The sequence below is a fragment of the Simochromis diagramma genome, unplaced genomic scaffold (genome assembly GCF_900408965.1).
Source record: "Simochromis diagramma unplaced genomic scaffold, fSimDia1.1 OVJJ01000618.1, whole genome shotgun sequence".
Taxonomy (NCBI): Eukaryota; Metazoa; Chordata; class Actinopteri; order Cichliformes; family Cichlidae; genus Simochromis; species Simochromis diagramma.
The window spans coordinates 5,241,864-5,256,168 of record NW_024387423.1 but is presented as its reverse complement, the minus strand read 5'-3'; the positions used below and the strand labels follow the sequence as shown (position 1 = coordinate 5,256,168).

Genomic DNA, 14,305 nt, shown 5'->3' with positions numbered 1-14,305 from the left:
TTATCAAGTTGGGACTAAAATATCTTTGGAGCCTTTCTGAAACTGAGACCTGGAATGCACTACTGTGGAGTTTAACATGCGCCCACATAGACACACACACTCTCACAGACACACAAACTTATGCACTTTAACCAGCTATAACAGGTGTACTTTCACAATACCAAATGGACACAGACTTGCATTTACGATTTAGATGCACGTGCATATAATTTAACCTTCGTATATGCCTTCAGATATAAAGCCTCACAGACCATGCATACATATACACACTTGTTGGTACAGTACTAACAGTTAGCCCATGCCCTGTGTGTAGAGGAGACAGTGCCCCCTGGTGTGGGCCACTCAGTACTCCCGGTCAATAATATCTTGACCCGATCTATTTTGAGAGCACTCATTTACTCTTCTGCGATTGATTACTCCTGCCTGAAACATGGAAACCAACTGCATGTGCAGAAAAAAAAGACAAGCTGTTCTGTAAAATTCACATAGATCATGAAATAATTAAGGATGTATTAAATAATCTGTAGTTCTGTAATCTATTAAACAATATATATCTTTGTCAAACAATAAAACAATTTAAAAAGGTACCTACAGTAAAACTTTACTTATATTACTCTTATTTTGTATGTATTTCCGGGAACAGAGTTTTTAAAAAGTGTTCTAGAGGTCCAGCTACTATGGAATTTTAGGACAACAATGTTAGGTCGTGTCAATTTTAAGAATAATCAAAAGTAAATTTCTGTTGAAAAAAAATGAGAGTAATACAGCATGTGGTTAAAATTAACAAATGGTAACTTGCCTGCCTTATGCTATAACTGTATGTAACGGTATAGTCATATGGTGTTATAAACAGTATTAAAATGTGAAAATACACATTTTGGGCAGCACTATGTGTAAGTGATTGATTTGTTCACTTTTTTCTTTAAAAAAAATATGTTTAATGATTAAATATATGGACACTTTGAGTAATTTATAACAGATTGTTGTTATTATTTTTATTAGTATTGGTAGTAGTACCAGTAGTAGTAATATCCACATATATAGTATTAATCAAAATTTACTTCTTTTACATTAGATTTTATGTTAATTAGGTGTGAGGCCTATATATAAATTATTCACATGCTAACAGGACACCTGTTATAGACGAATTAGTACAAGTGAAATAAGTTAAACTGATGCCCATATAAATGCACAAACAGATCACAAAACATCACTATTTCCCAGTTATTATGCCCCCAGAACAGACTGTTTTTACAACACAATGCAGCGAAGGAATAAGTAACTTATTAGATGAATACACATTCATTTGAACCAATCCAGGCTACACTTTTTTTCCGCCAACAGCTGCTACCTTGACTGTCTGTTCCAAAACTGGTTTCAGGTTGTCGCCACGGCGTGTTGTATCTCTTTTCTCCAACAGAGGTCATAATGCGTGTAATCACAAATGACTATGCATTAATTAGCAAGAAGACAGGCCTAAGTGCACACAGATATACTACAACGCGTACAGGTGAGCATCCAAACGCACTGACCAAGTAAACAAGCTTGGTTGGAGTTGGTGGTTAATCTTGGTGTCTGCATAGAGGAAACACCGCCCTTGATGAAGCGACAACAGACCACAACCTCCTATGTAATTACTGGTGATGAATGAAATTGTAATAATAAGCGGAGGCCATGTAGATGCGCTAAGTAGTGAAACTTCGGGAGCGGTGTACGCCTCCCGCAGGCCAGAGCGCGCACTGCGTGAGGAGCGCCTACATATCGGAGTACACATACGTTCATGGATGTGTCGGTTTGTGAACTACAGGCAAAATAACCAGCTGCAAGTGGAGAGCATTGGCCATTTTATACTCTCGCTCCTGTTCGATCTCCCTCCTCAGCCTTTCCGTTGTTATTGGATTGGATTTAATCACACAGACACCGTGTACCACAGTCAACTTAGTTTTAAAGCAAAATAAAACGACAAGAAAAAAAAACTGTCAGTAAAACAGATGAACTTTTTTTTCACCGCCCTTTCTGCGCATGTCATGTGCTGCAAAAATACTCAGCCTAAGAAGCCAATTAAATTGGATTTAACCGTTTTTGAAATAATGAAACTGAAACGGACGTTGCGAGTCGATTGTATAATCATGGTGAATTTCTCTAGAAACAAATGGAAAATGAGCTATAACTGCGAGGCTTGGACTTAATGATTTGGGATCGCTATAACATTTAGTTGGAGGATATGTCTGATACTAAGGGGGTGAAAAAAAAGTTTTAAATAGCCTCATTCCAAGTCAAACGTCTATTCATAGGACGGACGGACGCTACGATTTGCCGTGTGGATTCTTTGGTTATGTTCCGAGGCTCCATTTCTATCAGACAGAAAGGGGGCGGGGATGGGATATTCAGATGAGCCGGAGTGACAGCTCCTGTTTCCCCCAATGCTCTGTGTGTCTGAAACTCCACTGGCTCGTTCCCTCCTAACTCCTCACTTCATAGTGCTGCGTACTAAAAACATCGGACGCTAGGGGATCAAGACGCATGCCACATTGCCTCTATGTGGGCACTTTAACAGATCTTTCGGGGGGTTTTTCCCAGTAAGGGGGCAGTGGAGGGAGGCCTTTTTTTTATTTTCACTCTCTGATGACTGTTTGCACGGCTGATTATTGAGTTGATTGTTTATTATTTTGGCCGCTGTTGTCCGCCGCCTTGTGCGTTTTTTTTCCTCCCCCTTTTTGGATTCGGCGACCTAACGCGCGCTCACCAATGTCCTATCCTCAGGGTTACCTCTACCAGCCCCCGGGCTCTCTGGCGCTGTATTCATGTCCGGCTTACGGGGCCTCGGCTTTGGCCGCCCCGCGGAACGAAGACTTGGCGAGGTCGTCGTCTGGCTCAGCCTTCAGCCCATATCCCGGGTCAGCTGCTTTCTCTGCTTCGGCCGGTGCAGGCTTCTCCACTCCACTGTCATACTCCACGGATCCAACCACGGGATTCCCATCGTACATGGTAAAACATCTTCTTTGTGTTTCTTTATGATAAAGCTTCAGAGAAGGCGATTGTCGGCGTTTTAAAGTCGCAGGCGAACATCGCCGATAAATCGGTTTGCATTTTCTTTCTTTTTTTGTCATGATTCACTCCACAGAAAGTAGTTGCGGAACTTTACCATGGAGTGCTATACATTCATATCTGGTGGCCTCCTAGAGGGGTCCTCGCTATAAAAATCTTTGACCCCCTTGGCTTAAATGGGATTTTTGATCGTGAGCCGCAGATTGGAATGGCTTTATTGACGCTTAACACTTCCTGCGCAGTTAATTGTATAAAATGGAATACCTAGGATTGCCTTTTAAGCGTCTGGGTTCTAAGCATCGACTTTATGCGCCATAGAAATCGAATATAACACAAACTATGACCCTTTTCTTCATCAGCCACGCACTAAAATCAGGAATGGATGGGGTGGTATAATTCTTGGTTAAATAAACTAAATTTTAACACGAAAAGCATGACTCGCAATGTTAATGACACAGGGCACCTCAAGCGTTCTAGGAAAGGTGCACATCAAGTGATTCGCTAATGGGATTTCTAATGCTGCAAAGAGACGATATGTTAACACATTGGAGCTGCCACCATAAACAAAAAGCAGCCACTGAAAGGAAATGAGTTGGTTAATAGGTGATTAAAGAAAATTAAAATTTCCTTTTTGTTATCTTAACTGCTATATAAAGGGGAACCCTGTTATTAGTTAATCCGATAATGATCCTAACCATTAGTTAACCATTACTCCTCGGCTTTTTGTGGCCTGCTTTTGCCCACGATGTGTTCAGCATGCCTGTTTACAATTAGTCCTTTTTGATTCAACCCGACAAGTGGGTTAAACCATAACAACAATAACAACAATAATAATACTTAAACAATTAGTTATTATTTATGCTTTCTTTATATGAAACAGTCCACTGCATTCCGAAATCCTGCGACGATATTTAAATCACTTTATAATATATAATTGATATAAAATGAAGATAAAATCTGGTACTACTTTTATATTTGAGTCCCGTCATGTTTCACTTGTTTGGACACGTTTTTCAAAAAGGAATGGTTATAGGCCTACTTTTTTTTTTAACACTGTTGAATAAAGCATGTACAGTTATAGCTACTTATGATGTAATTTTTGTCTTATCATTTATTATTATTCGTCAAAATGTAAAGTTTATATATACATATACATTTGTAATGTCCAACGTATAGGAAATTGTTTTTCAATATAAGTCACTTTGTACAAGCCACATTAATGTCAATTTTTTTATTAATTCTTTTTAATGTCAGTCTAACTCAGCTCAGCTCTTGACTTTTTCTTTCTTTCTTTTTTCCTCCAACTTTTATCCAGTCCTCTCCATACGACGCGCACACCACAGGCATGGCCGGGGCATTGAGTTATCCCCCTTACGGGAGCCCAGGATACCCCTTCCAGCTCAACGACCCGGCTTACCGCAAAAATGCCACCAGGGACGCCACGGCCACCTTGAAGGCCTGGCTGCAGGAGCACAGGAAGAACCCGTATCCGACGAAAGGAGAAAAAATCATGCTGGCAATTATCACCAAGATGACCCTGACGCAGGTCTCTACTTGGTTCGCAAACGCCCGGAGGAGGCTCAAGAAGGAGAATAAGATGACATGGGCACCCCGGAATAAGAGCGAAGACGAGGACGAAGAGGACGGGGACGGCGAGAGGAAAGAAGTGGAGCGCTCAGAAAAAACCCTGGATAACAGCGAGGCTTCAGCGGAGGATGAAGGTGGGGTATTATCCGGCGACCAGGTCATGATCAATTCAGAGTTGGATGGGAAGGAGGGGGTGCCCATTTTATTTACTTCACAAGTTATGTGCTGCACTGCTGCTTTATGTCAAAATATCAAAGAGATGAAATTATAACTCAGTTACGTGAATTATAGTTCTAACACACACACACAGACATATATATATATATTTTTTAAAATTAAAATGTGTTTGCAAGACAGTCGAGTCCATGAACTATTTAGGTAGCCACGTTGATTGATATCAATTTTTAATGAAAAACGAGGTTCTAAGACTCAAGCTACACGTAATGACCTGTTAGAAGGAACATTTTATTTTCTTAAGCGTGATTAATGACAGGTCACTGGCAAGCAGACACCGAGCATAGCAGTAGCCATAAGTGGTCTCAATAAAACTAGACTGTTAATATTGTTACGATGAAAACGTCGACGTGCATGATTATGTAAAAAAAAAAAAAAAAAGACAGCACAATTGTTATGGTATAAAATATACATTAAATCCAGCTTACTTTATAAATGATGCATGTACCACACCACTATTTAAGTAAGGCTGGCTGTAAAGTATTAACGATTAATGGACTTTATAAGCTTTATACAGTTTACTTTTGAGACTTTCTCACTTTCTTTAACATTTCTAACCCTTTTCCATTTATTTGCATGCTCGTCTTAGGCATCAGCTTGCACGTAGACACCCTGACGGACCACTCCTGCTCGGCAGAGTCAGACGGGGAGAAGGTCAGCTGTGTGGGCGAGCTTGGCTCGGAACAAGCCGGCGACAAATGCGAAGAGGACGGCGAGGACCCAAACCGCGACCAGCGGGCTCAGCTTTCACCTAAACCCGTCACGTCATCGCCACTGACCGGAGTAGAAGCTCCAGTTCTCAGTCATCACCATCACCACCACCACCACCACCTCCACCATCTCCACCACCTCCACAGCCAACGCGAGGATTTAGCACGGAGCCTCGTCAGTAGCAACAATATTAACACCAATAAATCCTCCTCATGCCTTGACAACAGGCCTTCTTCGGGAGCGCCTCCTAACCCCACGGTCAAACCGAAATTGTGGTCGCTGGCGGAAATTGCTACCTCGGACCAAAAGCACCAACATCAGCAACAGCAACTGGGGCAGTCAACTGGGCAACCAAATTGCCCCTCCTCCAGCGGTGGACTTCTCACTTCCCCAACGCCTTCCGCAGCCTCCCCGGCTGCCAGTTCGCCCTCCCTCTACCCGCCCCCCTCCATCCTCGGAAGACCTATTTATTACACTTCACCCTTTTATAGCAATTACACAAACTATGGCAACTTCAGCCCCCTGCAGGGTCAAGGGATCCTGCGGTACACTAATTCATCTGGAGTGAGTCTGGCTGCTGCCGCCGCCGCCGCCGCCGCCGCTGCTGCTGCAAACGAGGGTCTCAGTTCTTCTCAGCAGGCTCTGGAGGCCAGCACAAACCCCAAACACAGGCCAGACTCTCCCCTCGTTAAAAATAATCCAAACCAGATTGTTGTTGAGCAGCAGCAACAGCATTTCAGAACCGCAAATTTAGAAGCAAAGAAAGGTACGTAAAATATGACGCGGTAAAAAAAAAATCATAATAATTAAAAAAAAAGAGAGACTAACTTATGAAAACTTATTTAATCTAGTGTTGAGTCCTAAATTTGTATTTTAATTCAACCCTGTAAGGAAATGGCGCCACGCTGGAGGTAAAATGAGCTCACTTGTTTCCAATGCAAACTAACCGGTTTTCTTTTTCACTTCCATGTGTCACTGCAATGACACCAAAGCATGATCTGAACTCTTTAGTCTTGTTTCGAGAAAGAAAAATAATAATAATAAAAAAAAAACAAATAGCACCAAAACAGAACAAACTGAAGCCTTCATATTCAAGCGATCTTTCACAAGAAACAGCTAACACGACGTGATTTTTCATTTGTGCTAAGAAGAGTACATTTTAGGACTGAATATGAGACTAAATGACTTATTAAGTTGGACATTTTTCAGCGCAGTAAGGAAATGAACGCGCACTATGGCCTGTTATTCGTTTTCATTGCAGTAATCTCCCGGAGTAATCAATTTATAATTGCCCACCAGCCCTTAAAAAAGAAAAAAAAACTACGCATATTTTGATCTTTCCGATGATCCCACGGGATCATAAGAATCCGGTGACGGGGTTTCTATTTGCAACAATCTTGCCTTACAAAGCAGTAGGGATATAACATACAAGCCAATTGCAAACAAAACTTACAAGATCTCGTCTACAGATACACATTAAAACAACACTATGAAGGACGGGCCTGAAATAAGCTTATCCATGCGCTCAGACACGCGCGCGCGCGCACACACACACACACAGTGGGCACCCTGTGAATCCAATAAGCAGACAAAATGTTGCCATAGTTTTGAGCAGGAATCCTATTTTTAATGTTTCCTGTGTGTGCGCGCGCGCGCAGCGGGCCCAAGACCTTATCTTTCAACCTGGAATAATTCTAATTACACAGGGTCAGCCAAAAGCAAACAAATGAGTTTGTTTGCTGTGTGCAGTCATCGTGGAACTTCACGTTTTCAAATGTCACTTAGGTAGCTGTGGTGGTTACTTTCCTTGCGCACATTTAAAGCTTTCCCTACATGCCGACGAATAGCTTAAGGACGTTTTAGTAGCAGTATAAGCAGAGACCCCCCCCCCCTCATTTTTAATGAGCACTTGCAGTATAGAGGTGTTTTTGTTCATGTTTTCTGTGGTGGTGGACGAAATTGATCATTTGATCGTGTGGGACTTTTTTTTTTAATTTCCATGGTCTGCAGGTAGGTGTCACAATTGCTTTGACTATAAAACGACAAAGGACGCCACCCCTTAGCCTCACGTTTTAACCCACATAACCTTTACTCCAAATCGGATCTGGTGCCACCATTTAGTCGGAATGACAGCTGCTACCGCTTTCTAAGCCCCACGCAGACTGGGACTTTTTCTTCAGCTCACGTTTGTCAGAATGTTATTGTATTATTTCCGCCGTTCTGTTTGAGGCAATTTGGACGACAATTACATATGCTGGTTTGAAACCGATCTCCCATTATATGTGATTTACATGTTATTTCTCAGGTTCCTCTAGTTTGCTTATTTGCCACGGTATATTATTTCAGTATATATTTACGTGTGAAAATAAAAACTAAAATTTGGCCTGAAACCGAGGTGTCTTGGGGACGCAAAGTGGACCGAATTGAACTGAAGTGAACTTGAGGACTTCAAAGTGGAATAGCCTACATTTGATATTTATTTTTTTAAAAGGATGGCGAAACGATGCCTATAATTTATGCAAGTTGTATTGCAAAAATGGGATACTGACATCGTCTGTTTGTTTTGTAAATATATATACATATATATAATTATATATATATATATTATGGACGGTTTTTATTTGAAACGCATTTGGGAAAAAGGCGACCCAATCTTGTTATCAGGAGTACTTTTACTAATTTATATCTTTGAATGTAAATAAAATCAAAACTCGCTGGTAAAGATATACTGGTGGGGTATTATATCCATTATTCAAATGAGAAAATATTAAACTGTTTTCCCAACTATTACATTCATCTTTGGCAGTCTTTCTTTTAGTCATAACACTGTTTAACACTGTTGCATTTTTTTATTCCTTTTTTTATTCTCTCTGCTCATTATTCTTTTGTTTTGTCAGTTGCAGATGGGAGATGTTTGATGAATCTCACTTTTCATAAAGATTATGAGTTCTCACAGATTGCACAATCCATTCTTTCTAAATGGACAATCATTTTCTTTTAAAGCGTCTGGTCAGGGGATCTCCCTCGGTCACATATTCAGGACCTTGATGGGGATAAACGAGATGCTTATTTTATTTCATTTTTCTCCCAGCTCCCCTCTCCCTGCCACACATTTATTTTTCAGTGTGATTAATACAGCCGTGGGACGCATCGGGCATTATGGGCTCCCAGCGGGGCCGTCCCTGGAGCTTTTTAGCCTGGTTCAGGATGGGTCAGCACTGCCTGCTTCATTACAGCACGGCATTGAGCAATCCATAAAAGTCTATCTAAGCATCTGCCAGCTCCAATGGGCTGTGTGATGGGCCCTAATCGGACAGGCTTTTCACTGCTTTTCATCATGGCTGGATATTATATCACACAGCTAACTGAACAAATTAGAAAGAAAAAAGGTAGTCTTTAGTTATTATTATTATTCTAATTATTAATTTAAATATTTTGTCACCTTATTGTGATATAAGGTATGAAATACTCAAATATACAATATTGACATCCTCCAAGAAGAGGCCTCCATCATTGCTCCCAGCTAGACTAAAAGCTAATCCTTCATTTTCCAGTTGAATTTGTGCTTTGGAGCAGTCCAAATGTCATGGGACCCCCACCCCTCCCCATACCAAGGACGTAATATTTAGCTGCTACCAAGGGAGCAGTGGAGGGTAAACCTACCTTAACTCACTTAGACCACCTTTTAAGTTAACATAAGTCTTTGTGACATAAATGCATACTTTGCTCTAAGAGTAAATAGTGTTACACTCCCAGGATGGTGTAAAAGTCTCCTTTGGATTATTCATGAAACCATCACTATTTTTTTTCAGGTTCTTTGGTTCATCAGTGCTGTGATTTGAAATATTTTATCATTTACCTCTACCTCACTAACAGACTGCTGCAGTAGACGGAAGACATGAATGTTATAGCACCTGGCCAGTTTCTTCCTCAGTCAAAATGCTTTCATTAGCAGCTGATTTATTGAAATGCATACTTTATTCTCAGGTGGGCTCCCCCAGGGACACGCACTGTTGTCAAATAGCACCGGAGGCAGTCTCGAGAGCACATAGGGGCCCTGCCTCTCACTCGCTTTTTCTTTCTGTCACCTGCTGCTGCTCCCTTCAAATGTCAACATTTGCTTGCAATAAAAAAGTGTTATTGTTTCATTCAAAAAAAAAAAAAAAAAAAGAGAAAGTGCTCGGCAACCAGTCACCTTTGAACACATGAAAAGAAACGTCCACCCCTCCTCTTTGTTTGACTGAGAGCAACGGCAGGTGAAAATAGGAACAAGGCGGCCATTGCACATGACAAATTTCAAGCTGTGAAACCCCTTATGAAACGATTGTGAATTTATGCCACAATTAGTCACAATTGTGCAGAGGAATTCCTGACTCTTTTGAAATAGCTCTTCTTTGGTCCACATCCATTCAGACTATTTGTGGAAGAAACTAGGGTAACCTTGACACAGCCTCGATATTGATCCTCAAGGGCAAAACAGACGGTTTGCTTAGTACCATAAAGCAATGTTTTAGTGTCGGGGAATGATTTAAACTAATCTAGATATTCTTTTAGTTCCATGCACTGCATACCAAATAAAGACATAATCCCATCAAATAGCCTACCAACAAAGATGTGATCATTACTAAGGACTAGTCGTCATTGAAAACTACATTGATGTTATCGCAGGGCTCATAGGCTTCATGTGAGCACAGACTTGAGAGCAAGTGGACTCATTCCCCTTATCGCTGATCAAATAAGTAGCTCGCATATGCAGATAATTCATGAGCTCTGTGTATCTTTTATCCTCCTATCAACACTTTCTCCTCCAAAATGGCTCAAGCGTTTATCTCTGATACACACCTGCTGAAGCTAAAGTTTCACTGTAGCCAATTACTATTTTACAATTGTCTTTTACTGGAGGTGCAGTGTTAATTTGACATGATGTTAAGGAAGACTATTAGGCAGTTGACTGATGTGCTACAGATGCCCAGATGTTAAAAGAAAAATTGACACTTGCATATTATTTTAGATTCAGTATGCATGGACTTCCACATGTGTCTATCATGGGTAGACAGAAGCAAGAATAATTAGCCTTTTTTTCTTGCATTGAGGGTGTAATGCAGCTATTCTCTTGCATGATACAGTGAGATCATGTTTTTAAAATTGCATATAAAACACTAAAAAATAACCAGCTGAAATTCCAAGATGTGAACTTAGCTTTATAGAACTATATCAGAAACAATACCACTTATTTTTTTATAGCAAATTTGAGGTCTTGTGTAAAAGTAAGGCAAAATAATATGAAAAGCACCATTAGCCTTTAATGTAACCTGTCTTTTATTTTAACCTGTTTGATGCTATTAAACCCTCCATGGTAAACTCACCCATTAAGACCTATCCATAAATACTGCTGATGTTCAGAGTCAAAGGTAAGTACTACAAATATTCAGGGAAAAACCGAGAGACCAAAGAGAGAGGCGTACAAATCAGGTGCAGTTGTGTTTAATAAAACACATCAAAGTGAATGAGGGGGGATGTTAAAAATGAGTCCAAGGTCCTGTCCTCTCGTAAAGGTGTCAAGTGAAATGTTCACTACTCTGGATGATCAAGGGGAGAGTAAGTTGTGCAGGATTTCATAGTGATCCTTACGGGTCTAAGTCCACACACCCACACGCACACACTCGCTCTTAGACTGAGACACGCTAATACATGTCCGCACAAAAGTCTAAACAAGGCCATTAGGAGCCTTGACTTCCACTCCTAATTGACAGTTATGTTTAATGCCTTTGGTGAGTAAACACTTTGCAGTAGTGGACTCCACCTTTAGGTTGTCAATCAGGCAAAAATTGGTAGGCGGCTGTGAAATCTCCTGCAAAGCTGAACATAAAAGGTAAGGTGCAACATACATGCGATGCAATTTATTGAACTATTAAATCCTCTGTGTGTGTGTGTGTGTGTGTGTGTGTGAGTGTGGGTGTTTGTCAAAAGCAGTTTGTGAAAACACACGCAACATAGGTGTATTTATTTAAAAGTGTTTTGCCCACAACTATACCATAAGCACAAAAATAAGTTCATAATGCTGTATATACTAACGCAACTCCATATCTACATCAAGTATGCAGAACCTTCACAGACATCTAAGCATATACTTACATACAGTATATGCACTATAATGAAGACAACATATATTGTTAACAATACTATGAGAACTATTGCGTTTACATGCATACTTTAACTGAAATTCCACTGATAGCGCTACACCTTTTATTTTTCTAGGTTATACAGTGGACATTAAATGTTACACATCACATTATCTAAGTATTACACATACACAACATGCTTGTTTGCAAACACTAATGGTGCACTCAGTGCTGGACCTTGTTAAAAGTAAGAAACAGAATGAGTGACAGCGTGGTGACATGAAGCATACGATCAGAACAGTAAAAGATGCCACTGTCACGTAAGTGTCACTACTGTCCCACGTTGTCACTTTTGCTTCACACTCTCAATACACCACATAAATATGTCCAGTGGTCACCCCCCCCCCCCACACACACACACACACACACAGACACACATACAAAGGCACAAAAAGAAATCTGTGAAGAGTCACTGAGTGCTGAAGAAACAAACAGCCTTAAAATACAAATTCATGCAGATAATGAGTCTTAGGCATACATACACATACTGTATATTGATAAAACTGTATGCACAAGATTAGGGTCAAGACATTTCTTCCATGTTTTTGTAAGATATAGACAAATCTGTGTCCAGTACAGCTCTTCAAGCCCAATATTGTGTTTGAATTAAGGATGTCTTCAGATTTATAGAAAGAAAATAAGCCAGCAGGGATGATATTGGGAATTATGCGGTTAAATCAGATATGTGTGATATGCTGTTTATGTGAGCAGCACTTTTGCATTATGCTATATAAAATTATTAATGTAATTGAACTAATATTCCATTTGGACTTGTGTGTTTGTCTGCACATGTGGGAAGGTATGTTTTCGAGTATTCTGTCTATCCATTGTACGTTACTGCTGCTCTGCAAATTGTGATATGTTAACGTTAAACCTCCACACCCTGACCTGTCAACTGTCAGCTTTCATACCATTGAGTGCAACAACTGGGTGAGGTAAACATAGATTTTTTCCATCTGTATGTTTCAAGTGCTTCTTTTTTTTCCTTTTCTTTTCTTTTTTTAAAAATCACAACATATCTGCACTGAACCTTCTTACTCCGATTACGTGTTCTGTTAGACATATCAGGGAAGTGATTCATGTTAAATATCTGTCAGACTTGTAGGCTAATTAAATGAAGCATTGCTTTAAAGATAATATTTAATGTCATGACTTTTGGCATGACCGTAGCTTTCAAGCTAAACTGCTTTCACAGAGTAATAGCACAGTGTGCAAATAAAAAAAAGCATTAATGTGTTGAAGAAGCACTGTGACCTAAGATGATCATTTAATGAAAATATCCAGGGAGACATGCCTCGAGGCACAGTTTGAGGCACTATATATTAGCTGCCAAAATGTTCACTTTAGGCTTTCTTTAAACATATTGCATCACTTCAAATTATATCTAGATGTTATGAATCAAAGGAAGCTGAAAAGCTTCTTGGAAAGGTTGGGAAACATCTTTAAGACCAAAGAGCCATTTCAGTTACTTTGACTGCGAAACATAACCTTGCTAACAGACAGTCAGAGAAAGCAGGATGTTCAAACCAAATATCATTTTTTGTCCTTTTAAATTAAATTGGAGGCATTTCCAGATGAATGAATAAAATAACCCCGTTGCAACAAGATGTCAACTTTGGAAAAACTAAATTTGCAAACATTGACTTCAATGTCAGTGATTGTTTTGGATCCTGTGCCAGCTTATAATAATCCTTTATTTAACCATGAAAGTGGTGGCATTTTTAAGGTTAGAGAAAACTCTAGATTTTTTGTAGAAAAACATGGATTATTTATTTTAGTTGTATCATGTTACTAATTGCGAGGCATATCAAGACACAATTAAAAAAGTCTGCAAAATCCAGTCTTTTGTGTGGCATTAAGACATGCTGTACTCTCGTATACCACTCTTACATCCATGTCGGTTGATATTGGATATAAAGCATAATGTTGATGTTCCTTGGCATAATGGGTGTTTTTTTACAACTGATAGTAAGGTAGTGATTTTTTTTAAAAAAGATAACTGATCATGTTCATTTAAAAGGAAAAAAAACTGTGGTGCACAAATATACAAATTGGAAAAGTTCTTAAGCCTTTTATGAGTAGTTGTTATAAATTTTTATCATCATTTTACCAACTGCCATGATTGGCTTGCCAAAACTAAAGAGTGGACCATCATCATGGAGATCAGGTAAGCTGTAGCAACAACAAATGTGGTGGTGTGGAGGAAAAACCTAGAGTGTGCAAGAAAAGTTTCTTTTGCTTCACATAACTAAAAGAAAAAATGCATTAAGTGAAAGGGTTGCAGTCAAAAAAACAGACAGAACCAACAGAAATTACCGTTATAGGCATACATTGTAAGGGTCATCAGTGTTTTTGTACTTGCTGCCAGAAAATGGGAGCCAAATGTTACATACTGTAAGTTTAAACTGCTACATGAGCTTGTTGTGTTTAGTCTGTAACTTTAACATGAGTTTTAGAAATGTTTTAGATATTAGTTTTGAAAGGTCAAACCCAGAGTTCTACAGTGTGCCTCCATAACAAACTAAATGAAATACAAACCTCCA

General features: G+C 39.7%; 1 protein-coding gene across 1 annotated transcript; it reads left to right on the top strand.

Annotated features, from left to right (window-relative positions):
• Nucleotides 1–2,433: 2,433 nt before the first annotated feature.
• irx2a (iroquois homeobox 2a) lies at nucleotides 2,434–8,370 on the top strand. The gene is made up of 3 exons (XM_040013170.1): nucleotides 2,434–2,988; nucleotides 4,364–4,769; nucleotides 5,459–8,370. Exons 1-3 carry the CDS (start codon nucleotides 2,749–2,751, stop codon nucleotides 6,352–6,354), a joined length of 1,542 nt encoding a protein of 513 aa, XP_039869104.1. The 5' UTR covers nucleotides 2,434–2,748; the 3' UTR covers nucleotides 6,355–8,370.
• Nucleotides 8,371–14,305: the final 5,935 nt, after the last annotated feature.

What these genes read in the sequence shown, in the direction of transcription:
- irx2a (XM_040013170.1), top strand. Translation starts at nt 2,749, where the DNA reads ATGTCCTATCCTCAGGGTTACCTCTACCAGCCCCCGGGCTCTCTGGCG. An exon ending in CGGGATTCCCATCGTACATG is followed by an intron (nt 2,989 to 4,363) that starts GTAAAACATCTT and finishes ACTTTTATCCAG; the next exon opens with TCCTCTCCATACGACGCGCA. An exon ending in GGCTTCAGCGGAGGATGAAG is followed by an intron (nt 4,770 to 5,458) that starts GTGGGGTATTAT and finishes TGCTCGTCTTAG; the next exon opens with GCATCAGCTTGCACGTAGAC.